Below are 21,029 nucleotides of genomic sequence, written 5' to 3' on the forward strand. Positions count from 1 at the left end.
CGAGAAGGATGAAAGAACAATAGAAAGGGTAAAAATATGGGTACATATAATAGATTTTTTTCTCCTCTTGAGTTTTCTAAGTTATGTTTGATGATTGAAGCAAAAATTATAACACTGTCTGATGTAGTTCTAAATATATGTAGAGGAAATATCTAAGACCATTAGATTATAAATGGGGAAGGGGAAAAAGACTTAAAGGTAGGTAAGGTTTCTACACTTATTTCAAACTGATAAAATGTCAATATCAGTAGACTGTGATATTTACTTATGTAAAACAGTAAAAAGCCTATACAAAGAGATACAATCAAAATCATTACAGATGAATCAAAATGGAATTTGCACAAAGGTATAAGTCACCAGCAGTAAGGGTGGAAGAAGAAAACAGAGAAACAAGGAATAGAGGGAACAAAAAGAAAACAAAACAAAATAAAATGGCATATTTAATCCCTAACATATCAAAATTACATTGAATGTAAATGATCTAAATACACCAATTAAAAGACAAGGATTGGCAGAGTGGCTAAGAAAAATGATCCAACTATATGCTGTCTACAAGAAACTTACTTCAAATACGATATAAGTAGGTTGACAGTAAAAGGCTAGAATAATATATGCCATCCAAACATTAGTGAAGAGAAAGTAGGAGCAGCTAAACTGATATCAGATAAAGTAGATTTCAGAACAAAAAAAAATCACGATGGACAGAGAAAGACATTATATAATGGTAAAAGGGTCAGTGTACCAAGAAGTTATAGCAATCCTAAACGTATGCACCAAACAGCAAAGCTTCAGGGTACTTGAAGCCAAACCTGATAGAGCTATAAGGAGAAACAGATAGATCCACAATTAGAGTTGGAGAATTCAACATCCCTCTCTCAGCCATTGATAATAGAACAACTAGAAAGAAAATGAGCAAGGATATAGAATAACTCAATAATTTTATCAACCAACAGGATCTCACTGACATTGATAGAAAACTCCACCAAACGGCAGTAGAATACACATTCTTTTTAAGCACTCACAGAACACATGCCAAGAGACACCATATACTGGGTCATAAAACAAATCACAACAAATTGAAAATATTTTAAATTATACAGAATATGTTTTCTGACCACAATGGTATCAAATTAGAAGTTAAAAAACTTCCTGAAAAAGAAATTTTCAGGCCCAGATGGTCTCATTGGAGAATTCTATTAAAAGGAAAATTAACATCAATCCTATACTATCTCTTGCAGAAAATAGGAGGGAACACTTCCAAATTTATTTTATAGGGCTAGTATTTCCCTGATACTGAAAGCAAATGATGGCAGCACCAAAAAGAAAATTACAGACTAATATCCTTCATGAATACAGGTACAGAATCTTCCAGAAAATATTAGCAAATAGAATTCAGCTCTCCCTTTCTCTCTCTTTCTCTATATATACATATACATATACATATATATATATATATATATATACCTATACTGTAAAATATAAATTATATACCATGAATAAGTAGGATTTCTTCCAAATATACAAAGCTGGTTCAATATTTGAAAATCAATCAATGTAAGCTACCATATTAAAAGGCTAAAGAAGAAAAAATTGCATATATATCAATATTAGTATCAACTGATGCAGAAACAGCATTTAACAAAATTCAACATCCATTCATGACAAAAATTCTCAGAAAACTAGGAATATAGAGGGGTACTTCCTCAACTTGTAAAGAAAATCTACAAAACCTAGAGCTACTGTCATACTTAATGGTGAAAGACTGAACATTTTCCCTCTAAGTTCTGGAACAAGGCAAGGATGTCTGTTCTCACTATTCTTTTCAACATAATACTGAAAGTCTAAGCCAGTGCAAAAAGGCAAGAAAAGGAAACAAAAAGCATACAGATCAGAAAGGAAGAAATAAAACTGTCTCTATTTGCAGATAAATGGTGATCTATGTAGAAAATCCTAAGGAATCTACAAGAAAACATCTAGAAATAATAACTGAGTTTAGCAAGGTCACAGGATCTAAGCACAATACACAAAAAATTGTATTTCTATATACTAACAACAAAAATATGGAAACCAAAATAAAAAATACAATAACTCAAAAAAAGAAAAACTTAGGTACAAAGTCTGTTCAGGATCTGTATGCTGAAAATTACAAAATGCTGGTAAAAGAAATCAAAGAAGATGTAAATAAATAGAGACATACCATATTCATGGATTGGAATTCTCTCCAAATTGATACACAGGGTTAACACAATACCTAACAAAATCACATCAAGGTTTTTTTCTAGATATAGACAAGATTATTCAAAAGCTTATATGGAAAGGCAAGTAAGCTAGTATAGCTAAAACAATTTTGTAAAAGAGGAAAGAGAGATCACTCTACTTGATTTTAAGATTTATTATATAGCTACAGTAATCAAGACAGGAATAGACACATAGACCAATGGAGCAGAAGAGAAAACCCAGAAAGACTGAGACAGTTGCCTTGGAGTGAATGAGAATTTTGGAAAGAGAAGTCGTCCCAGGGAGCTATTCTGGATTTTCTGCCCTTCTACTAGATTGAAGAGGCTTTACATCGTGAGTCAAGGGAGGACCTGCTTTTCAAGACAAATGGAAGCACCCTAGAATTACTAGAGGTACCTAAGAAAGGAAACAGCACCTGAGACATGTAAAATAGTCACTCTCCAATCCCTTATTTTTCAAGTTGTGTGCAGGTGCAGTGACTAGATTTTGTAAGGCAAAAATTGGGACATAAGGTCTGATAAAACATTTTTGTCTTTAAAAAACAAAGCATAACAACCCAACGTGTATTCCTTTTTTCTGACTATAAAAGAAATACCTGTTTATGGTAGAAATTTTGAAAAATACCAAAAAAGAATAAAGAACAAGTAAAAAATTACCAATAGTTCCAATCCTACCACCAAAGGAAACTACTGTTAGCACTTTTGGTTGATTCCTTCTAGGGGTTTTCTATGCATATCCACACACTCACTCACATACACATTATGTATATTTACAAAATTGAGACTATATGATATTAAATCATTTCATATCCTGTTTTTTTTTCCTTTAGTTTTTTTTTGGAGGGGGGAGGTAATCAGTTTTATTTATTTATTTGTTTATGTATGTATGTATGTATGTATGTATGTATGTATGTATTTATTTATTTATTTAATGGAGGCACTGGGGATTGAACCCAGGACCTTGTGCATGCTAAGCACACACTCTACCATTGAGCTATACCCTCCGCCCTCATATCCTGTTTTTTTTCACTTAAGATTGTTGTCATGAGCATTCTTCTCTTGTCATCAAATTATCTTTAAAAATTTCTTTTTAATTGATTCCCTGCAGATGTACTGAGACATAGTATCATACCTCAAGTTCAACATATGGAAACAGAACACATCTAGTGTACGCTTCTGTAAAACTACCCCCCTTCCCCCAATGGCTCCCCATCCCAGTTGATATCCAGGCTGGAAACCTCAGAGTCATCTTTACTTCTTCCTCCCTCTTTGATCCTCTATAAATGACATACCTCCAAGTGCTGTTGATACTCTCTTCCTAACAGCTCTCAGCCATACAGGATGAATAGGATAAGGAGTTATCTGAGCACTACTGTTTTAGTCCAGGCCTTTGCAGGCTCTCCCTTAGAATCCCACCATGATCCATCCAAATATCACTGCATCATGCCATGTCCTAATTCCAGAACAGAGAATGGTTCCTACTTTACTGTATCCGACATGGGCTACTCAGCTTGAAACTTAAGGGAACCTGCCATCTGCACTGCCCCCCACCTATCCAGGTTTCCCTTGCTTATGAGTGCTTCCCTATTCTATCTATTCAACACACCCCAGCCTTCTGAAAGCAGTCTCCCTAAAGTCATAACTCCTCTGCTTCTTCCACTTTGCATCAGCCCTTACTATGTCCTGATCTAAGGGGGTTAGTGTTGTCTAGACTTCTCAGCTGTTTTTCAGAAGCAGGGATCATGTCTTAAATTTCTCTTTTGTCTCCCATGACACCAAGAGCATGGGAAGCTCCTCCCCTCCAAAAATCATTGATTGATTTGGCTGGGCTTTCAAGTGGAGACACAATGCTACTTCTTAAATTTAACCTGCTTCAGAACTTCTCTTTGTGAGACATTGCAGGGTGAAAAGGGTTTACTAGGGGCAATTGGACAGAGCAGACAGGGGATGATGAGTAGACTTGACTGAGTAATAGTGTCAAGGAGAGGAGGGGCTACAGGACTATATTCAAATCCTGATGTCACTGCTTACTTGCTATGTGACTCTGGGCATGTTACACTACACTACATGAGCACTAGTCTTCTACCTCATGAGGTAAGTGTGAGGATGAAATGAGATCATGTATGGAGAGAATCCAGTGTGGGGCCACACAGTAGGCTTTCAATAATGGGAGTTCCAACCTCCCATTTAGGATTAGGTAGGTATTTAGTTTCCAAAAGTAACTTGTCAAGGGTTCCCATGGTTTGTTAAAAGCCATTGTCAAAGCCACTATAACCTTGGGGAGCAGACTTCATTTAAGATTAAATTTTTTGTTGTTTTTTTCCAGGGGGAGTAATTAGGTTTGTTTGTTTGTTTAATGGAGGTACTGGGGATTGAACCCAGGACTTCGTGCATGCTAAGCATGTGCTCTACCATTAAGCTACGCCCTCCCCCCTAGCCTTCATTTTTGTTTTAGACCTAATATTTTCAGCATGATGTTTGTACAACTTTTTCTGTTTCACAATGACGGCAACAACAGCAACAACAACAGCAAAACTTTCTAACTCTTACACCCTTTCATGAAGCCAGCAAGGCTCCTGGGAAGGACCACAGTGGGCTGGAGAGGGATTGAGAAAGGACGGGGGATGGCAAGGGAAGATCAGGGATGGACATCAACAAGACCCTTACCTGAAGTCATGCCAATTGGCTCAGGGTAGCCTCCATAATCCTGTTCCCAAGTCCTTCCAAGAAGCCCTAAAGCAAATGGTCAGTCTGTCTTGGGACCAACCCTGCCTTTCAACTTATCCTCAGGGCTTCCCAGGAAGCAAGAGAAAATGTGGAAGAAAGCCGAGTTGCCATGGTGTAGAGTCTCACCAGGCAGGAGCCCTGCTTCAAGCTGGGGGCTCTGGAAAGCCTCGGACATGCCTGGACCTGATGGCCCAATTGCTAGTCCCAAGAAGAATGTCAATTCCAGACTTCAGGCTGCCAGAGGAGGTGCTGCTTACACTCAGCACTCTGGTCCTCCTGAGAGTATTACCAGTAGATGTGCAAAGGGTCTCAGCTTGGGACTGGGGAACTGTAAACAGCAGACCAGGGCTGGTGACCACAGCACACTTTGGGCAGCAGGAGCCGGCTGGGTTGGCTTCCTCCACCTTCTTTCCTTCTCTTTTACATCTCTATGCTGCTCAAAATGGAGCTGGAAGGTTCAATTACAGTATGGCAGGGTGTGGGGGATCCTGGCTAAAAGGCATAGGTCAGGGGCCAGAATTTCAAGTGCTGCCCATGGCTGTCTTCCTCCCATTTCCAGGGAGATCTCAGGTTTTAGGGGCTTTGGATCAGCCACATGGAAGGAGCCGAGTGTGTAGTATGAGGTGGGATGTGTTTACTGGGGGCGATTGGAAAAAGCAAGATGGGGATGATGAGTAGATTCAACAGGGCAACACTGCAAAGAGAAAGTCCAAACAGCCTGACTCCAAAGCCTCAGTTCAGACGGATCTGGGTTCAAATGTCTGTTCCACCATCCATGAGCACAGTATGTGGCACATAGTAGGTGCTTAGTAATTACTTGTTGAGTGAATGAATAAGGGTGACCTATGGCAGATGGGTACAGCTCAGCGGTAGAGTGCATGCTTAGCATTCATGAGGTCCTGGGTTCAGTCCCCAGTACTTCCATTTAAAAAAAAGGTGACCTTGGCCAAGTCATTTATCCTCTCTGAGCCCGAGTTTCCTCATCTGTAAGATAAAGAGTAGCTATCATTCTTATTGTTTCTCCAGTGTTGTCTCTCCCCACACCCTCACTGGTTTGCTGGACCATCTCCCCAAACCCACCCTGTTGAGGCTGCTGGACTAAGCCTCCTTCATTAAGGGTCCGAGAGGGCAGATGTGCACAAGGCCTGCTCTTCCCTCTTGTGTCCTCCCCGCTCCCTTCTCCTCCTTCTCACTGCGTGGTCTTGTTTGTTTCCTTTTCTATACCAGGCAAACTTGGGGTAGAGTCTGGGAACTCAGGGCAAGTGAAACCTCCAGTTACAACACATACTCACAGATGCACAACTCACCCTCCCCAACGCCCCAGATCGGGCCAGGGCTGCAACCTGAAGCTTTTGGCCCCCTAGAGACTTTCACTTGATCCAAATGTCATCAGTCCCAGGGATTAGAAACCTCTACCCCTGTTTCCCCACACCGAGCTAGTCAGGCTCGGGGAACTCGCCGCCTCTGGGGATTGATCACATCAGCACGGTTCCAACTCTGGAAGGTTCACTGTGAGCCAGCTCCTGTGGAGGACGTCAACCAGGGGAAAGGCCAGCAAGTTTAAGCACGTGAAGATGGGGCGAGGGTGACTGCAGCAGCAGTGGCCATGAGCTAGGCTGAGCGAGCCACTCTCTAGCCCACACTTTCTTGTGAACGATGACACATCTTCAAGATTTGTTGGCACAAGAAGCGCCATTTGTGAGAGCAACACGTAGCTCTTCTCTGTATAAAGCTAACAGTTTGAAGGGACTCTCCCTGGTTTTCTTTTTGTCTTTTTTTCCCTCTCTTGGGAAGACTACTGGGCAGTACAGATGGGATAGGGTGAGGTCCAAATTTGCCTGCCCTTCTAGTCATCCTGTGGCGTATGGAAAGCATCTCTGTCAGATGACCCTCCTCAGGTTTGATCTCCCATAGGTTAAAAATCCCATCTTTTGTGCTTCTCAGGGATGTGGTGAAAAGGAGAAAAAAAAAACAAACCTCAAGCTCAAAGGCTAAACAGATTCAGACATGCTGGTGAAACTCCCTCCCATAGAGTGGATCTCAATTCATCCACTCCCTCAGTGCCATCCCATCTCCCCAGATAATCCTTGTCTCTTTCCTACCCACCTTTGCTTTTCGTGGGGGTGGGGTAGGGTGGGGGAGGGGGAGGTAGGTACTCTGAGAAATGGCTAGCCTTGCTGAGGTTTTTTTATGCAAGAACAAATGACAGTCTTGTAGGCAGGTTCAGGAAAATCTTTCAGAATGCAGAAAATTCAGCAGCCTCTCCACACTGACCATTGTCATGGCAACGCACTATCTGATGGCAGCATGCGTCACCAGGCTGGAGGGGCACGGTCTCAGTATAGCAGGTTAGTCTGGCCATTTTTAGCAACATTTGGACTTCTTTCTAGCCTCATTTATTCTAGGTTTTACTGGATTTCTTTTTGATTCTGGACTTCTGAGCTCTGCTCATTTGCATGGCTAGAACACAAGACACTGTCAATGTGAAAGGGACAGCTAAATGGAAAATCTGAAGAGTCCTAGTATTCTATAGCCACTCTACTGGCTGTCCGCCCTCCCTGTCTCCTCCCCACCCACTCTCAGCCACTTAGTCTCTTTTCTTCTCCTCATCAATTCTTTCCTATACACAGCATTACCTCCCCCGCGCCCCTCCCCCCAACAACAACTGTGACTCATCTACCAACCCTTGCACTCTTATCATCTTTTTATTGTTTTTCTATTTTCTCATTTTAATGTACATCCTAGAATCTTGGGGTTGGAAGGAACCTTAACAATAACCTAGTACAGTCACCCTTGTCCAAAGTCAGGAGACCCTCTACGATACGACCGCCTGGGGACTGTCTAGCCTCTATTTGTATGTCTCCAGTGACAGAGACCTCATTCCCTTCTGGGAAGCCTGTTCCACTTTGGACAACTCTAATTGTTAGAACATTCTGCTTTCTACTGAATGAAAATCTGCCTTTTAATAACATCTACCTGTGGATCGTAGCTCTGTGCCCTGTGACCACATAGACTGTCTATGGCTTCTGCTCTGTGACAGCCTGTCAGAGATATGAAGTAGAGACCACATCCCCCTGGGTCTTCTTTTCTCCAAAAGCCCAGCCCCTCCAACCAGACCTCTTGGAGCCTGGGCTCCAGTCCTTTCCATCCCAACTGACCTCCTGGAGCATCTGCTCCTATTTGTCTAGGGCTCTTTTAACATGAGGTCGATACTGCATTAGCATCTCTGGATGGCCACCTTGCCCTGATGACTCACACTGAGCTACATGCTGACTAAAATCCCATAGTCTCTTGTGGACAAAATGCTGCAAAGCCATGTCTTCCCATCTTGCATCTGTCCAGCTGCTTTTGAGGACCCGATTCCTGGTCCATACACTTTCTCCCAGTTTAATTTCCTGGTGTTGTGATCAGAATATTGCTTTCACCTGTTATGCGATTTGAAAAAATCTAGACTTCCATGTAACTTACACGTCCTCTAAGATTTTCTATTTTTTGTAACCAACCTCAAACTCAGCTTTTATCTCAAGTCCTTTACTTTATTTTTTAAATTTTTTGGGGGTAACTAGGTTTATTTGCTTGCTTATTTATTTATTAAAAAAATTGGGGGGTAATTGGGTTTGTTTGTTTGTTTGTTTATTTATTTATTTAACGGAGGTGCTGGGCATTGGACCCAGGACCTCATGCATGCTAATCACGTGCTCTACCTCAGAGCTCTACCTTCCCTGACTCAAGTCCTTTAAAAACGTGTTCCTCTTTTGGGTTTCTTACCTCTCCTAGTTCTCTTTCCTTTGAATTACTTCCCTTATGTCTTCTCTCGCTTGTCATTTCCATTTCCCCAATAGCAAGATGTCACCACTCTCTGGAGCTACGGATCTGGGTATGCGTGCAGGAAAGCATGAGGGCATACAGATATCTGTACATATACATAGGTAGGAGCAAGGAGCTGCAGAGGTTTGTTTAGTTTCTCTGTTTCTATTGCTGTCTGTGTTCTACCAGGATTTAGAGCCTGGATCGAGGGAAAATGGCAAGGATGAAGGAAAAGAAGTGAGAGAAGTTTGTCCAGGACCTGCAAGGGGCAGGAAGAAACTAGGGTGGGGAGCCCTAGTGTTAATTAGGGCTGTAGGGTAGTGAGAAGGACTGGAGAAAAGTCAGGAATAGAATGTTTTCCAAGGCCTTAAAGATTGGAGAAGGGAGGAGGATTCAGTTAGGAAGGGAGGACTTCTGAGGTCGGGAGCCACTGAGAGGCCAGAGGGAGGTGGCTTCAAACTACAGGGGCAGGGGAAGGCTGAGGGCTGTGGGATACCTTAGAGAGCCAATAAGTGTTTCTATGAGCATAATCTTATGGGTCTATGACTTATAAGCTCAGAAAATTTTCTCTCTGGTCAAAGGAGCCTGGGATGTAGAGTCCCTACCTGTGGACTGGGCTGTTGTCACAGACTGGGCTGTACTAGAGGATAGGGCCTTAATGTAACCCTCGGCAAAGACCCCTCAGGACACAACATGTTCCCTCCAACTAACTCTGGCACAGAACGGGCCCCCCTTTTCATGTTGGATTCTGTTCCAGTGAGGGAGTTGAAGTTCGGAGGACTGGTGCTACCTGGTTGTCTATATGAATAAACATGGGGCTTTCATTCTTATGATGCCCTTGGCCTATTAACTCTGCAAATAATTAGGATCCAAAAAAATATGCACGCATATACACTAATTCAATGAAACAGGAACGTGGGTATCAAAACTACTTTTAAATAATGGTAGATGAAGTGAGTTGAGTTGTGAAGCAGCAACTGGGGTTGGGAGCAGGGGCGCTTTTCCAAGCTGAGGACAGTGTTCCCAGACAGCTAGTGGTCAGTGTGATCAAGAGGGCAATAACAGGATGACTGCCATTTTCTCTCCATCCAGAGCCCAGAATAATCATAGAGCAGACTTAGGGAAGGGAAGGATAGCGCAGCAGCCTCATCCCCAGGGCTGGAAATGAGACTGGGGATCCCACTCGCAGGAGCATCAGAATCCCTGACTAGGCACTGTGGGCTCAGTCACTCAAGGCTCTAATGAACCAAAGAACCACATTGGAACCGAATGTCTGCAAGCCCCCTCCCCAAGTCTGAATTGACCTGAACTTTCCTCATCCGAAAGAGGGTTTTACTATTGCCCTTTTCAAAGAGAGAGAGTTCCAGGGCACACTTTAGAGCTGGTTTTCCACTGGAGGTGCCTCAACCTAAACCGTTTGTTCTCCCCGAAGGTGACATTAGCTGACCAAATGACAATCACAACTGGAATGGCCAGTGTGGAATTCCAACTATAAGCTCTCAGGCCAAGGAGAGGTTCCCCCTTCTGAGTCAGGGTAAAGGTGAGCCACCAAAAGACAAATGGTACTTGGGGAAGCCACAACTCAACTGATGGGCCACCACAAGCTGGGTGGAATGAGGAAAGGGCAGGACTAGAGGAGGGGCGCTCACCTTTGATGTAGTTGAGGATTTGCTGGACTCGGTGGGGCTCATTGCGGTCTGGCCGGCAGCTTGGCGTGATTTCCAGCACATAATCAGGACCATATGCTGTGAAAAACTGTAAGGGAAAAGGGAAAGGCCAAAAAACAAACTAAACCACAGAAAAATCTCCAAACCCAACCACATACAAACAGAACAATCAAAAGAAGCCCACCGCTCCCAATGAGGCAAGGGAGGCCAAGGTGGGCAGGATAGGATGATGCCACAGGAAACTGTTCCTATCGTGCAAATTTCCTGGGACAGTCCACTGCAAAATTCTGTAGCTTGTTGTTCAAGATCCTCTCTGCTCTGGTCTCAACTTTTCCCTCCAGCCTCAGCTCTTACTGCTCCGCAGTCAGCTAGTCATATTGGCCCATTTGGGCTCTCCCCAGTGATACTGTGCTGGGTCCTCCCTGAGGATCCCTGCCATTTGCTCTTTCCTGGGACCTGCAAAGGCCCTCCCCCAATCCCTGCTGTCTGTGAAAAACTTCCCCATCCTTCCTGGCAACAGCTCAAACGTCACCTCCTTCACAAAGCTGTCCCTCATTCTCCACCAACCCCCAGAGCGTTCTGTTGGTACGTGTCTTATGGCCCTTGTTCAACAAATAGACAACGCTTCCCTGCATATCACATACAGGTCACTGTGTCAGTTGCTGGGGGTGCTACAAAGATGGACAAGCTCTCCTCTGGGGTCCTCTCGGCATTCACCAGCACATTCTGCACTGGGAAGAGTTGTCAACAACAACCTGATTTCCCTGCATTGGATTATCAGCTCCTTGAAGGCAGGCGGCACATTTGTCCTATTCACCTCCTTGGTTGTTACAGACCAAGGCAGCTAGCTACCTGTTAGTTTTGCTTGCCTGGAATTTCCTGAACCAGGAATGTCAAATGAGCCTAGTTTCTCTAGTTTTTTTCTTTCTCTGTAGTAGCGTTTATTTGTTTTTAAATTCAAGGAATCAAAATAAAGGTTTGGGGATTCTATTTCAAGCTCACTAAATGACTCCTTGTGACCTTTGGTAAGTTACAATATCTGATTCAGCTTCTCTACTAAGGGCCCGCTTGGGGAAAAACACCCCACTACAAAGGGAATCATTCAATTGGGCTGAGTCTTTGAATGGGAAATATGCAAAGCTACTATTTCTGTTTAGTTTTTAACAGAAATAGTATTTGTGCACACTCTCTGGAGAGAGAGCATATGGTCCTTAACATTATGTGCTTTCAATAGTGATATTGTTAGGCGGTAAGTAAGCCAGGGAAATTCAAATTCCATGGGAAGAAAAAATGGTACAGAGAGCACGAAAAAAAGGAATCTTGGTATGTGTCATGAATTTGATGTCATTCAAAGAGCCTTGAAAAAAATCATCCAGGGTGATTACCATTGCCACCAAATTATCCTTGTTAAGAGTCTGGATGTACATCTGGCACCGTGGGAGAGGTTGTGGAACAATCTCCAGGGATTCTAACAGCGTCTTTGTGAGATCTACAGGAGTAATTTGATGGGGAGAAGGCTTTTGCATATCCACGATAGAAAACTCTACACATTTAATTAAAAGAAAAATGACCAAGGGGGTGGGTATAGCTCAGTGGTAGAGTACATACTTAGCATGCACAAGGTCCTGGGTTTAATCCGTGGTACTTCCATTTAAAAAAAAAAAAAGACAGACAAAATATTTAAAAAAAGAAAAATGACCAAGACTGTGCCAATACTCAAATGCCTTTTTAAAAATTTTGGACTGACCTAGAAAGGAGAGAGGGGCCTAGCTCCCTCCAGCTGGAGTTATTACTCTCTGACGTCTGATGCACCCTGAGCTCTGGAGATCGAAGAGGACTTGAATAGATATAGTCTTTACCAAACCCACATATGGAACTGACAAGAGGGGTTACCTGAGGGACACATCCAGAAACTAACTCCTCCATTATGATCAAAGAAATTTGAACGGTTTGTATTTTTAGTCAAGGAGGGCCCCTCCATCCAAGCCCGAGGACCTCGTGGGCTTGGCTCTGGAAGAGAAGGCTTCAAACAGGTGTGGCCCTCTCTCCTTAGGTGGCCTCTCTGCTTCCAGAGGGTGTGAAGTCGTACCCTTGTTTCCTGGGTATGGAGAGATGGGTTTAGAGAGGGCAATAGAAGAAAGGCAGCTGCAATGAAGCAGCCACTCTGGGAGATCCAAACCCCTGGCATCAGAGTTGCTATAAAAATCAGAGACAGAGGGCCTCACTGAGGTCTAGAAGGAGGGAATGTTCTGCCTCCATCTATGAAGATAACACTGTTGATCCTCTGTCAGCAAGGCACGTCGTGAGCTATCTGTTTCGAGCTGAGCGTCTGGAACAACATGTCCTTGCTGGGAGGGCTTGCTGTCTGGTTAGCTGTGCGCTCCTGCTTTAGCCCCCTCTCAGACCAAGAGCACACGAGGTTTCGAGCTGGTCAGCTGGGGCCAGAGCTGACTGCCACGTGACAGAACGCAGCTCGACTGGGGATATGGAGCCTCCCTCCTGTCCTGGCTGCATCAGCACCTGGCTGTAATCCAGAAATAACCCATTCTTTGCTGAAGCAGGCTGGCTGCAGGAAATAGCCAAGTCTGGGTTCCTAAACATCTCCCCACTTTTGCCAATCCAATATTATTCCCAGGTCCTGCTTGTTTGCACTCTTCTTAGGCTAGGGGACACCGATGATTTAAGAAAGTCTCTGTTTGGTCAGCCAGTTAGTTCCACAGGGAGGCTGGCTGGTCCTGGCCTCAGGAAGATATGCTTGAGGCTGAGGGAAGTGACAAGCACCCGGGGGCAGGGAGTGGGGGTGGGCAGAGGCTGTCTCTAAGGCAAAGGTGGTGCCCTCTTCCCCTCTCTGGCTCTCTCATGGCATTTCTGTTTCTGCGTTTTATCCTGCTGTTATTTTTGCACCCGTTAACTCTTTTCTACTGGACCATGAAACCCTGCAAAGGCAGCAACTTCTGTCACCCTCTCTTTGCAGAGCCTGTAGGGTTGAATGTAAGTCATCCAAGATTCCCCTTAAACCTTTGTTTTTGAAATTCTGTTGAATTAAATGAACTCACAAAAGGTTGAGCTGGCCATTCTGCGAATTCTCAGGAATAACGCAAAGAACAAACTGACAGCATTATCAGCGTTTCTAGGCTCTGGAAGCAGCGTGGTGAGGTGGGAAGAGCACTGGCTTTAGAGTCAGGCAGAACTGCATGTGTGTCCCCAGATTTAGCTGTGCGCCTCAGGCAAGCTTCTCCATCTCTGTTTTCATCATTGCTACCAGAGGAATGATAAACGTTGACCGGGCTGGGATGTTAGGAATCACAGAGATAATAGACATGAAAGGGTCTGGCACATGGTAGGACTTTCATGCATGTGAATTCTCTTCTCCTGGGGCAAGAAGCCGTTGCCTAACTGGTGCCTTACCTGTATCCTGGGGGATGCTGGGCAGAACACCGGGGGCTGTGAGGCAGAAAGAAGAGCCTGTCCTGCCGCCAGACAAAGCCCTGCCGCCCCAGTGGCTTCCCGTTTGCTTAAACCATGAGCTCTGCTTAGGGCCAGTGGAGAAACTGACTTATCGCACAGTTTCCTGCCCTCGGCTCCTGCCACTTGTTACTTACTGGAGAGGTGGAGGGGAAATCTGATCGCACAAGGCAAAGATGTTGGGGTGGAGGGATTTGACCAGCACTCGAAATAGCTCGAGGCCCCACCCTGAAACTGCCCTCCAGTCCTGAAGAGGAAAGGATATGGGCAAGCGGCGATGCCATTCCCAGACAGGTGGAGCCGCGCATGAAAGAGGCCAGCCGGCTGCCGCCGGCAAGTGCAAACGCTGGCTTTGATCTTAGGAAAGGAAGGAGGGAGGTGCTGACCCCTCTCCACCTCTTCCCCTTTCCCCTCAGCACTCCTTTTGCTTTCTGGGTTTCTGTTTCTGCATTTTTTTCAGGGAACACAGTGGTAGGAAGGGGGCAAATGGAAAGTACGAGGTGGGGCGGAGGGATGGGAGTGGAAGGGCATGGTACTTGAGGGGAGCTGGTCCCTTCTCAACCCAAGAGTCAATGAATAAGGGAATGAAAATAGCCGAGTCTCATTCAGTTCAGCCCAGTTCAACGTGCCTTTCTTGCTCACTTCTCCCCAGCACTTGCTCACGCAATGCCAACAGCATTCCCTGAGATATTTGGGCCAAAATGATATTCAGAAGAAGCCTTAAGGTTGCTGTTATTCCTTCATCGTCCTATTTGGTCACAGGAAACCAAAACACAAACCTGGAACAGCCAATCCTTTTCTCCTTTCAAATTTTTTTAGTACCTACTATGTGCTTGACTAGGTTAGTCCCTGGGCTACAAAGACAGCAAGACAAGTTTAGTAGGAGGGGTTATTATAGAACAGTGTGATGAGAGGTTTAATAATAATACTAAGGGGACAAGGAATAACAGTTGATATGTAGTAAAAGCTTATTACGTGTCAGGAATTTAAAGTGTCTCAGCACTTTCTATGGAGTGACAATTCTCACAACCAACTCAAATGGAGGTGCTAGAGATACTTCCATTTAAGATGAGGATCTGAAGCACAGAACAGTCAGATCACTTGACGGAAGTCACACAGCTGGCATGTGCGCCGTGAGATTTGAACCCAGCTCATTCTGGATGGACATAAGCACTCCCTATAAGAGCCTCCAAACTGCCCTGAGGAAGTGATTGTGTAGGGAGGTCCGCCAAAGGGGTCTGGTGGGTGGGAGGGAGGCACTCCCAAGAGAGCCTGGGCGAGGGCAGGGAGTGTGGAACAGAACAGCATACATTGGGCATTGAAATTCATTGGATATGGCTTGAGGGTAGGGCAAGGAGAATCAGGACATGAGGCTGTGAGGCAGATGAGTTTCACAGTGGGCACTGCCTGCTCCTCACACTAAGGCATTTGACCTCATCCCAGACTAGAAGGTCCATGAGGGCAGAACATTGTTTTGCCCTCTGTTGCAGTATTAGTTCCCCAAACAGCGCTTGTCCCGAGGAGGTCGTCAATAACTATTTGTGGCATCAGTGAATGGAAATTTGGCGGAGCTTGTATGTGAGGGGATGAACAGGTCAGCTATGCATTTTAGAGGGACTCGATGGCTACAGTGTGGAGAATGGAATGTAGTTTGAGGGGAGGACGGCAAGTCAGGAGAATCAATGAGGAGGCTGGTGCTGGAGCCATGATGAGTGGTAACAGGGCTTGAACCAGAACAGTGGTGGGAGGAATGGAGAGATTAAAAAACTTGAAAGATAGCATTGATAGGACTATACAATGAGTTGGGTTTGGGAAAGAAGGAAGAAGAGAGACAAGGAGTTCCCACTGCGGTGGAGGTACAGTAATGGGGTGAGTAATACAGGCAGAGGACAAGGGTTCGTGGCGGGGCATATGTGTGTGAGTAGGGGTGCAGTGGGGAGCATGTTGAAGGTCAGGATCCTGATGGTGCTCTGGAAGGTGGGAGAGAGGTTGGGCCGAAGATATGGGATATGCATTATAGACTTGGGAGTTATCAATGATGTAAAGGAATTGGACAAGAATTGCCAAGGAATTGCCTTGGCTGGCAGGGGAGGCTTACTACGGAGTGAGAAGAAAAGAGAGGCAGGGAAAGAATCATGGGGAACAGCTCACACTTCAGAGGTGGATAGAGGGGGAGGAAACAGCTCTGGTGATGATGTGAGATGTTGCAGAGAGGTGAAAGAAAAGGAAGGCGGTCTTTTGATTGGCCCACAGGAAGGAGCTCTTTGCTGCAGCCAAGTCTGCAAAGGTTGTGGACAAGGCCTGACTGGAGGGGGCTGAAGAGTCAACGGGAAGAAGTGGAGATAAGAATGATGGCAAGAATACATAATCTCTCTTTCACTTTTAGGAGTTTGGTACAGGGGCGGGGCTAGAGTAGGGTGGGTATTTTAAGATGGGAGGATTGTAAGTAGATTTAGAGGCTGAGGGGAAGAGCCCATAGGATAGGAGTCAGAGACAGCCTGTTAGGGATTTCAAGATCTTTGTATCCATCTTTCTGGCTCCTTAGCCAGAGTTCTACAAGGGAAGAAGACTGTTTTATTCATATATATATTACCTATAACTCCTAGCATAGCATAGCTCCCGGAAAATAATAGGTACTCAATTCATGTTTGTTGAATGAATGAAATAAAATGTGTTTGGGATTCTGAAGACATTCACAACCAGTAAAGAGAATCAGAGTCTTGAAGGATGGGGTGATGGCTAATAAGTGGGGATGGGATGAGATGGAGGGTAGTTAGTGGAGGCAGGACAAGTCTGGCTAGTTCGCTAAAGTTGTAGAAGGGGAGCATGGGAAATTAACACAACATTGGAAATTGACTAGCCTTCGACTAAAAAAAATTAATGAGGGGAGAGTATAGCTCAGTGGTAGAGTATATGCTTAGCATACACACGAGGTCCTGGGTTCAAGCCCCAGGACCTCTTGTTAATAAATAAATCAAAAAACTTAATTGCCCCCCCCAAAAATTTAAAAAAATAATGCATGATTTAAAAAAAAAAGGAGGTGAGCATAGGAAGCCTTGAACCCCAGGTCAAGGAGATAAGACTTGATGTGACGGGCATATCAGTACTGGGGTTGTGTCTTAGGAGACCTGGGAGCAGCACACAAAGACTGAGTGACCTGTGACTGTAGTTCAAGGGGGAGATAACAAGGGCTTGAACAAGGGTGATGGAGAGGATGGGAAAGAGACATTGCGAAGGTAGACTCACAGGGACTTTGGTAATTGGTTGGCCATGGAGGAAAAGAGAGCAGGGGAGAGCTCAAGGTTGACCCCTAGATTCTGCGTCTGGGTAAGCGGGAGAATCAGCGCCACTGATAGAGCGGGGGTGAAGAAGCAGGAAGAGCTAGCTTGGCTGAGGGAAGGGGATGGGTTTCGCTGGGTTTGAGATGACAGTAGGACATGTGGGTCACCATGTCTGTCAGGCAGCTGGAGATGTGATGATGGTGTGTGGAAGTGAGGTCATGGCTGGGAACTAAGGCAGTAGGGGGATAAGAAGAGCCAGTGAATAGGCAGAAAAAGAGCAACCAGAGAAGAAGAAAAAGTACAGTAAAGCAAACTCTCTTGGAGCCCTAGGGATGAGATTTAGCGTGAAGAAGATACCTAAAGGGGTAAATTCGCCATACTGGCAATAGACCCCTGTGGCTAAACTCATATCCTTCTCTGCCAGTCAGTAGGGGATACAGTGACACCACTTCTTGCTAGCCCCCCTTTTCTAAAACCCCCTATAGCTCTCCAAATTTTTTTTATTGTTAACTCAAGGTTTACCTTTTCCTAAAAATTAGACTTGATCCTATCAGGGTAAGCCCAAGGGTGATGCCAATCCCTTTACAGACCTCTGAGGCTTTGCTCTGTCTTCCGCTGGGAAGGTCGTGCTGGGGACTGTGATGTGGGCCCTGACCAGGAAGAACATTTTTGGTCCAGAATTACCCTGTGAACAAAACTCATCACAACGAGAATCACGGAGCACCAGTGCTTTGAACCACAACACGGTCTCATAAGATTCTTCTCAATCTTTCCTATATCACCAATTACTCCATCAAAGAACCTGGGTCCAATCGTGATGGAAACAAAAAAGCTCTCTTTTCCCCCAGGAAAAAAAAAACATTTCTGTTTACAGGAAATTCAGTTATTATATATATCCTTTATGGTACATTTTAAGAACATAAAATTGCGGTGCTATTATTGGGAGTAAATTTTATTGCCATGGCTTTACAACACAAACAAACAAAAATAATAACCCCATTAGTCGTTGGACTGAACTGGCAGGAAGCAGCACATCAAAGGCGATTGCTTGGAGGCAGGGGAACGGGGGAATTAGGAGAGTCCAGAGCACGACTGACAGGTCAGGGAGGTATGGCCTACTGGGGACAAGATGTCACATGTGGAGGTGGACACGGGGATGGAAACCCAGCACCCCATCTAGATTCCATCAGTATCCCACGTGCAGGGCTCACCTTACACCTTGAATAGAGTCGCTACTTTAGAAATGCTTCATGGTGACGCTCCTATACCAGTAGCGTTTGACCAAATGAGTGAATGAATGAATAAGGCATGGGCAGAGTTTTGTTATCCAGAAGTTTTAATGGTATTTTAACTCTTGGTATAGAAAAAGTTTATGAAGCAAAATAATCAGATAAACCTGGGAAATGGTTTATTTGAGCACCAATTATATATAAACAAAGAATATGCCCAATATTAACTAGTCTTATTTCATTAGCTAAAGTACTTAGGAAAAAGAAAAAAAAAAGAGAAAGAAAATAAAGTACTTAGAAGCTTCATGAACACATGTGTATGTATAGCACTTTAGTGTATTGTGTGTTTAGTGAGGTTCCCATGTTACTTAATCCATAGTAATGTATGTGTATGTGTGTGTGTGCACGTTGTGCATAGGCACATGTTCTATTACACGCTGAGCATTATTCTAGGTCCTTGCGGGGAAGCTGAATACAAAAAAAAAAAAAAAGAGTAAGGTCTGGTGACTGTTCTCAAGGAGATGAAAATCTGAATAGAGAGAGAGATAATTACAGGAAGGGCAGGGGAATCAATTCAAGCTTAACTGTGTGGTATTGTCTGGAGTACAGTAAAATGTCCTCACACGTGAGGGGCACTGGACCAGCTAGTTGATTTGTCCAAGGTCATGGTGCTAAAGTAACAGATGTGATCTTTAACTCAGGGCTTCGGACTTTCAAACCAATGGGCTTTCCATTACACCCCCAAGCAATGAGCATGGTGATTAACGAGTGAGGTTTCTGGAGTCATATAGGATGAGCTCTAAATCTTGGCTCCACCCTTTACTAGCTGTGTGACCTTAGGTGAGTTACTTAACTGTTCTGTGCCCTGGTTCTCTTTGTCACATGGGGATAATAATGGAACATACCTGATAGAGTTGTTGTGACAATGAGTGACTGAATTCATGTAAAGCACTTAGAATACTGCCTGGAGCAGAGTAAACGCTCAGTAAAAGTTATTATTAAAAGCTAGATATTATTATTATTATTATTATTATTATTATTATTATTATTATTATTAATAGTGCTTTCTCAGCTGTACAAAGGAACAGGAGTTCTCCATCTGATGGATGGTAGCAAAACTGGATTTCTTGACTAATGCCCATTCAGACTGAATGAGGGTGAACTTCTGAAGAGCTCACCTTGTATCCCAAAACTCACCCAGAAAGAGGGTGGAGAGATCAAGAAGAGAAGGACAGAAATGAATGAGACTGAGAAAAATCAAGAGAGGAGGCGGGAATGAGAAATTGGAAGTGGTTGGGAAGAGGGGGCGCAGAGGTGATGGAAAGGAGAGGAGAGAAAAATGCGTGTGTGTGGGTAAACTGGCAAGGAAGGGAAGGAGGGACAGAGGAGGTGGCAGAAGAGACAAGGGCAGGGTGGTCGCCCATTCACTAGGGGTCTCCCTGCAGGCTAAAGTTTTCCTTCAGGGTGTGGTTTCAAGGGATTTGGTGGAAGGGCCCTGGCCAAGACTAATACCTTCCCCACATCACTGCTGATCCTCAAATTTCCACTATTAGAGAGAATTCCTCCTTCATAAATATGTGCAGGGCCAACTCTGGTTATACCATATGTCTCTGTTCATCAGATGAATATTTTGGAAACAAGCCTACACACGAAGCTTTTTTGCATCAATTTTTCCTCCAGCCGAGGGTGGGGATGGCAGAAGAGAGGGCAGGGATATTGCTTTACCTGGCTTGCTGCTGGATGAGTACTCAGATGACCTTAAGGAAATGGATTCTACGGGAGGATTAGTAAGTGCTGCCTTGGCTGGATCCTCACAGTACTCCAAGCAACTGCCCTCTCTGTTCCTTCACTTCTGACCTTTGTAATGTCTCTCTACACCACCTTGACCTCTTCATTTCTCAGACACTCCAACCCACTACTTTCTGGATTCTTCCCCACACCTCCATTGAACCATTTTCTAGAAAGATAGCAAGGAGATTTCAGCTTGTTGGCATCTCTAACTGATGGGTGGTAGCTGCTTGGGGTATTGTGGTGAGAAGCATGCTGAGGCTGTGTCTGGGTTCAGCAAGAAAATGTGCCAAAATCAGTTTGTCATGTAATCCTCGGGAGCACCTGGTGGGCAGAGTGGGGGCTGAGGGATGCAGTCATATGTGCCCTATATTTGCTATTTCTGTCTTAGGAGACCAAGGGTGACCCCCTAATTACCCAACTTGATGTATTCTGCTTTTCAGTTATCACTCATCCTATTGGATCTCTCTCCAGCTCACGTCATCAACTACCCCTGTCCCCATTTGGGGCACTGTCTTCTCTCTCATCCCCACTCCTCTCTGATCCTTCTCATTCTCCTTCCCTGGATCCTCTTTCTTCACCTGTCTCTTAAATGTAGCTGTCCCCAGATTGTACTCTCAGCTTTTTTCTCTCTTGCTGCACAAGTTCACACTCTCTGCTGTGGTTTGAATCACTTCCTGTGTGGAGATCCTACTTTTCTGAGTTTAGTGTTTATTCTGAGCCTCTGACTGCCATTTATAATTATCTATTGGACCTTTGTACATGGAAAATTTGAACTCTTGGGACTTGAGGCTTAATGGGTTCCAAGTCAAGCAAATCCAGTGTAAG

General features: G+C 44.4%; 1 protein-coding gene across 2 annotated transcripts in view; it reads right to left on the reverse strand.

The window, feature by feature from the left end:
* Window positions 1-21,029, reverse strand: part of HDAC8 (histone deacetylase 8) — a 209,847-nt gene that overhangs the window by 14,122 nt on the left and 174,696 nt on the right. For both annotated transcript variants that reach the window (XM_006218467.3, XM_072955825.1), the window contains one exon: window positions 10,421-10,526. In XM_006218467.3, coding sequence (XP_006218529.1) covers window positions 10,421-10,526 — 106 coding nt within the window. The remainder of the gene's footprint in view (window positions 1-10,420; window positions 10,527-21,029) is intronic.

Source organism: Vicugna pacos, chromosome X (genome assembly GCF_048564905.1).
Source record: "Vicugna pacos chromosome X, VicPac4, whole genome shotgun sequence".
Classification (NCBI taxonomy): domain Eukaryota; kingdom Metazoa; phylum Chordata; class Mammalia; order Artiodactyla; family Camelidae; genus Vicugna; species Vicugna pacos.